General features: G+C 32.5%; 1 protein-coding gene across 1 annotated transcript; it reads right to left on the minus strand.

Annotated features, from left to right (window-relative positions):
- Positions 1 to 2,489: 2,489 nt before the first annotated feature.
- LOC149563976 (F-box/kelch-repeat protein SKIP30-like) lies at positions 2,490 to 3,074 on the minus strand. The gene has a single exon (XM_089828279.1). It carries the CDS (start codon positions 3,072 to 3,074, stop codon positions 2,490 to 2,492), a length of 585 nt encoding a protein of 194 aa, XP_089684405.1.
- Positions 3,075 to 6,705: the final 3,631 nt, after the last annotated feature.

Here is a 6,705-nt window from a genome sequence, read left to right on the forward strand (position 1 = left end):
ACATAATTTTATATTACATTTATTTATACATATTATATTATTATAACTTCAATTTTTTCTCCATGGAAGTCATCTACAAACAATAACATCAAATTTAAATTAATTCTCCCATTGAATACTATGCTAGTTTGAAAAATATTAATATACCATAAAAGGATGTGAGAGATTAGATATTAGAGGGATTAGACGGTAAAGCAATAAGTAATGATTATCGTACAAACTTGCATATAAAATCCAATCCTCTGCATTGTGCTCCATTAAAAGTTACATGTATGGATTTTATGAAGCAACGTTGATGGCATTTTACCTACAAAGGAAAACTTCTAATATCATTAATAAATGGTGATAAAATCCAATCCTCTATTGTGCTCCATTAAAAGTTATATGTATGGATTTTATGAAGCAACACAGATCACATTTTACCTAGAAAGGAAAACTTCTAATATCATTAATAAATGGTGAAAAAATTTAATACTAGTGAAAATAAAATGTAAACTAAAAATTAAAAGAAAGCAACTGCAGATTCGGTCCCAAATAGAAAGTGCAAAACATGCTTGGAATTTGATGGTTTCCCCTCCCTATCATATGGTATTTTTATGATGGCTAAATTGTTTTCATGTCTTTCATTGGATGTTTTGATAAAAAAATTGATTGTCAATTTTTTTATTTTTTTTAATAATAATTATTTAACACATCATTTTAAATTTAAATATTCTATAAATTAGAAATAAAAATATTATTTAGTAATATATGTAAAATTGAATAACTTACACCATGTTCTCATGCCACTGCTTAGCTTATTTTAGCTAGCAGTGGCTGCTCAACTTTAGTAGGAGAAATTTGTGAAGCTAAGTAGTGGCCCCATGCAGCTACTTATTTTATTGGTGACTTTTAAGCAGCAATTTTTAATGATTTTAAAACAAAAAATCTAAACTAATTATTTTGATAGTTCAAAAAGGAGGAAAAGAATTTTATGAAGACACATGGCAATTTTTTTAATAAGTAGTGACTGTCTATTTTCAGCCCTCACATTTTCCCCCAGCTTATTTCACTAGCTACAAAATAGCTGCTCCACTTTAAAAGGAGAAGATTCTATATTATCTTTTTTTTAACAATTCTAATGTCTCATGAGACGTAAAACTATTTAATTTTAAGCGGAAAATACTAATAAGTAGCAGCATGAGAACATGGTGTTATAATAATAAATTAGTACTATATACCAAAATCTTAAAATTTATTATATTTTATTTCAACAAGATTCTAAATTAATATAAATATGCATTTGCCAAAATAGAAACATGCTAAAGAAAAAGAAAATAAAATCAAAACATTTATAACATAAAATTATATATATATATATATATATAATAAAATCACATTTATGTATAATGTTGAACATAATACTAAATTACTTATAACAAATATTGACGGTTTAGTAAAAAAATTACTTGTCATATTGATTGTTCTCTAAGAAAATAGCCCATCAAATCATAGGATCTTACATTTTTTTAACCTATTATATAAGTTTCAAAAGTGCAAAAACAACCAATACAGCCATCAAATTCCAACCCTGGTGGAGAATTTAAAATAATAATAAACATTTGGAGCAGAAATTGGAGCACAACAGAAATAGTCAATCGACAACCGTATTAAAATATATAATGCGCTCTTATCAAAACTTTTGGTGCCGGTAACAGGTAAAAAACGGGAAAAAAAATATTAACGGCTGAAACTTCTGCAACGATCTTGCATTGTTCTGCTGAGATATTGACCGTTGATTCATAAAGTGGTTTTGTTTTCTTCACTATAGGTACGCGGCTACGCCTTCGGCGTAATAGAAAGCATGCATACAGAACTTGCATCGATTTAAGAATTATAAAGTAATAATAAAAAGCAATGCATGTAGTACATAAAAAAAACCTAAACTGCATGAGGTGCGAAATTCATAAATATGAAAAAATATCTCACTAAATGAAATTCGGAAAATATTTTCGACAAATCTGTCAAAAATCTAAGCCCTAATCGAAATTAAACAGTCAAAGTTGTAACAACGTAGCATACCCCTCGAGGCCGGACTGTCTCCTAAGGTGAATGCACTCGACTGGTCCTCCTTTCTCACTTGGAAGAGCAACCATATAAAAATCTGATTTGCCTCTAACGAAGTTGCATTTGTGCACCAAGATTTTGTTACCAAGCCCTACAGCGAACCTAACAAATTTGCCAGAAAGAGACGCTGGAAGTTTCCCTATAATATTCAGCTTATTGTGATTATGATCATATTCGATCAATTCCTTTGAGGAAAAACAGCATAAGCGCCCATGTGCAGTTACAAAAGTCATGTAGTACCCGTGTTCTTTGACCACACAGTCTATCTGCTCCAATCCATTCATCGTAGTTTCCCAGCTTGTGGAAGAGGAATCAAAGCCCAAAATGGATGACCAATCGGTTACATAGAACTTGCCGTCAACAAAACCACCTCTAATAAAACATCACATCGAGGCGTTCATGTCAGGGAGAAAATTCCATTTGTCTAACTCCACATTGTAAACAAGAGCGCTTCGAGGGACCGGCCTCGAATATCCGCTAAAGCCCCCACACACATAAATGAGTCCGCCCTCCTCATCCGCTGCCGATGCAAATTCAGTCTGCCATGACTTTGGCATTGTGGTGCCCTGCTGCCATTTAAAGTGGGAAAAATCGAATAACCACACATAATTTCCAGTATGTTCCGGAGCCCTGTCTGCAATAAAAAAAAGTCTACGTTTTACGAAATGGCAGTGATAATTGCAAGGATATTGAGCGGGAAAGCGTGGGAGAGTTTTGCAGGAGTTGTTGAATGGGTCATATACCGCTACTCTTCGGTGACATATGCCGTCTGTGTAGTCGAATATTAATATACAAACACGCTGCTCGGCAATCTTCAACCTTTTTCTTTCTGCATAAAATTGGGAATTTTTGAATGCGGCGTTCCAGCTTTTGGAAACAAGGCGGATGTTGTGATGAGAATTCAACTCCACTCTCAACAGACATTGCCATCCAATTTCACCAGGGAGACCAGGAAACAAAGATCCCATTGAAACCATAAATCGTGCTTTCCAAATTTTTGGGAGAAGAATTCCATTACGCTTACTCACCTAATCTTCGATAAGCGCGTTGCGCTTATAGTCATTTGGGGAAAAAAAAATCAAATCTCCGAAAATTAGAAGAACTTAAATCTTTTAATAATTAATAAAAAAATTTGTATCGTAGTATATTATTTAATAGAAAAAGACTATTTATTAAAATATAAAAAATGTTTTTTTATATTTATAAGCATTGAATAGAATACATACATTCTCCTATTCATCTTTATGCTTTCACTTTTTTTTTTTATATACATTTTCATTAGCATTTTAATAATTTTTTATTAATTAATCTTTTTTCATATATTTTCTTTGAGTTCTTTTATTGTTAACTTGTTTTTTATTATAGCTTTTCTCTTTTTGGCATTTTCAATATCATTCTTACAATCCTTTTTACTTTGATTTTTGACATTAGTCTTTATGTCTTATTTTATCTATTTAAATTATTTTGTTTTTTGCCTTAAGAAAACTAAAACTATTTATTTATTATAAAATGATCTACCATATCATAACTTGTCTTATTAAATTTTATTTAACTAAATGATACAATCAAAATAGTTGCCTTTATTTTTAACTTAAATAAATAATAATGATGACATTTAAATATATTTAAATAAAAATAATTTTTATTTTTATTAAATTATAAATATCTATTAGGCTGTCATATAACTTAATATTTTAGTATTTGAATTTAAACTTCAATTCTTTAAATTTTAAATAGGATTCAACTAGGAGTTGCACACTTTTGTGCTTGTAATGATTAGCCCATAGGTTCTCAATTATGTGAACAAATTAGATTATTAATAATTTTTAATTTAAGGATCTAGCAGTTACTCATTCATTATTTGCAAAAGAAATCCTGTTATTTGGATCTGCTAATGTGAAGGAAGCCAAGCATATAAAGCACATTTTGGATCAGTACATGCAACTCTCAGGTCAGAAGATTAGTGTGGCAAAATTAAAAAAAATTATGTTCTTTACTAGCACTGGTGTTGTGAAGAAGATTAGAAAGATCTTGGATTTTGAGGAGGATTAGTTGCCCTCTTATATATTTGGGTGTCCAATTCTTTATGGTTAACAATAAAGTTTCTTATTGGAAAAATATTTTTGGCAGAATTAAAGCTAGAACAGTGGCTTGGAAGGTGAGATGGTTGTCACTGTCTGGCAAAATTCTTTTAATTAAGTTAGTTCTAGCAGCTATTCCTAATTATTACTTCTATGTGTTATCTGCACCTAGTAGTATCTGTTGGTGTTTGAAAACGTTACTGATTTTCAATTACCCTGATGAGAACAAAACACATCTAGGGGCAGCTAACTCCCATTATCAACATGCCCATTCAGACACTAGGCCAACTCTAAGGCTAGACCCTTCTTCTTCTTCAGGCTCTGCAAAACCTAGGTGGGTAGACCTACAGATTTTTAATATAGTACTAGTTGTCAAAGCATACACTGAACCTATTAAGCAGATTGAAACCCCTAATATCTCCTAATGGCTTATGAAACAACACAGACTCTACAATAGCTAGGTGCAAACCTATATTATTCATAAACTGAGTGAGGGTTTAAACTTTTATGTTCACTTCAACATGAAGGGAAAATGATTGATTTATATTGAGAAAAGACAGCATGTCCAATATGCAGCAAAAACTTAATGATCCTACAAATGACCAGTGCCTTATCCATTAGGGCAATCCTATACTCTAGAATTATGCATCCTTGAAAATCAATCAACATATGCCATATGTTGAGACATTCATGTTTAGTCTGTTCACCTTATGACTTGGACAACAATATCCAATATAACCCCATATTTTCACACATCCTTCTTAATGAATCTGCAACCTTGTCTGAAACCACAAGCAATTATATGACTCCTTGAGTCAAAGGTAAGCAAACTTCAAACATACAACCAGGCAATTGCAAATAGGTTCAAGATCTTTGTTCTTGAATATATAAAATTACAAATTCAACAAGAAAGGAGAAAAAATTATATTGAAGTTCAAAACCTTCTACACATTATATTTATCTCTTTGAAATAAGTACATTAGGAATGCATAAAACAAGATACAAGATCACACTACTGTATCAGAACTATCTATCAAATCCATATGCTGTTCATACAAGATATGTCGGATGTGTGGCTTTCATAGCTTGAGCAGAGCTCCAAGAACTAGAAATTGAAAACCAACCAACAGCTCTTTTTCTAGCCTTGGGATCTCACTTAAATACTATGAGATGCAATAAGCTTCAGGCATAGAGAAATGACAAGTGTCCCTTACAAAAGATATCAAAAATTTATAACAGAAAAAGGAGAGGAATGATTAATAGTACATCATGTAGATCAAATATTCTCCTGTAGGCTCCTTTCTGTTATAACCTTTTGCTAATTTGGCTTTACCACTGATTTGTTGTGTGCACAATTGCTAAGACCACCCCATCAATGACAAAATCAACTCTAAAAAATACGCACCAACCTAGGCTCGTGGGTTTTGTCAAGATGACTACTAAATGAGATTCGTCTTTACTTCCCACTCTTTACTGATCATGCCAAGCTTCAGAAATAACAGAATCATTACTTAGCATGCAGTACAGAAGCCGAAAAATAATGTGGCTATTAAAAATAACAAAATAGGGATCCTTCGATCCCCAGCCATGTCTGCTTCCTTAACCAATTTCCTACCAAAATTTGCCATCCACTGACACAAGAAGGGGGTACATGCACAAAAAATGAAAAAGACTATACCCAAGGGTATAAAATCTTCCTCACCCTCTTCCAAAACTATGCATAGGGTCTCAAATATTTTTACTACCCTGGCATCAAACTAAGATGCTTTGAAAATTTGTTTAAAAGATGATGTTACTGCTGAAAAGGTTGTTAGCTTACCAAGTATATTCCTTGTTCTTCTTACCACCTTGATGAGTTGACTACGACACCTGATTACTAGCTTTCCTCTATCAAAAAACCATACACAGGCATATGAAGCTAACCAGCTTCCTTTTGCGAACCATCCCTTGAAAATAAATAAATCATTTTTCAAAATATCAGTGCCCTAGAACAAACTACTCTTAATGAGTAATCCTTCTGCTATCCATACCCTCAGACTTAGTGAAATCTTTAGAAACATCTTTTGAATAAATCACCAAGACTGAAAAATGCAAAGACTATGGTATACACACTTACCTGAAGCCTTTTCTTTTTATCTCTGTAACTCTGCACTTTATCCTTGAGCCAAGTACTTGACACTCATGCCAAATTTATCTCAATCCCAGCAGTAATTGTTTCCGTTCAAAGGTGACTCATGAATCTCTACTCGCACAAGTTGATATTGGGAAAATCTTACCTGTTACAGTCTGTTCTTCACTTTCACACGCGAAGTTTTTCAAGTCTCATTAATGTGCAAAATGATACCACCTTCAATAGTAAAATATGCATCGTCGATCTTGAAGATCTTACAAGTCAAAACTGTGAACATGATGACTTCGAAATGCACGAGACAAGCTGGTCCGAAATAACCCAATCATAATTAGCCATGTGTGCAATTCCTCTTTTAGTTGGCGCTTCTTGCTTCTAAGAAAAAGCAAA

Source organism: Cupressus sempervirens, chromosome 4 (assembly GCF_028749045.1).
Source record: "Cupressus sempervirens isolate cs-2001-9-10 chromosome 4, ASM2874904v1, whole genome shotgun sequence".
Classification (NCBI taxonomy): Eukaryota; Viridiplantae; Streptophyta; class Pinopsida; order Cupressales; family Cupressaceae; genus Cupressus; species Cupressus sempervirens.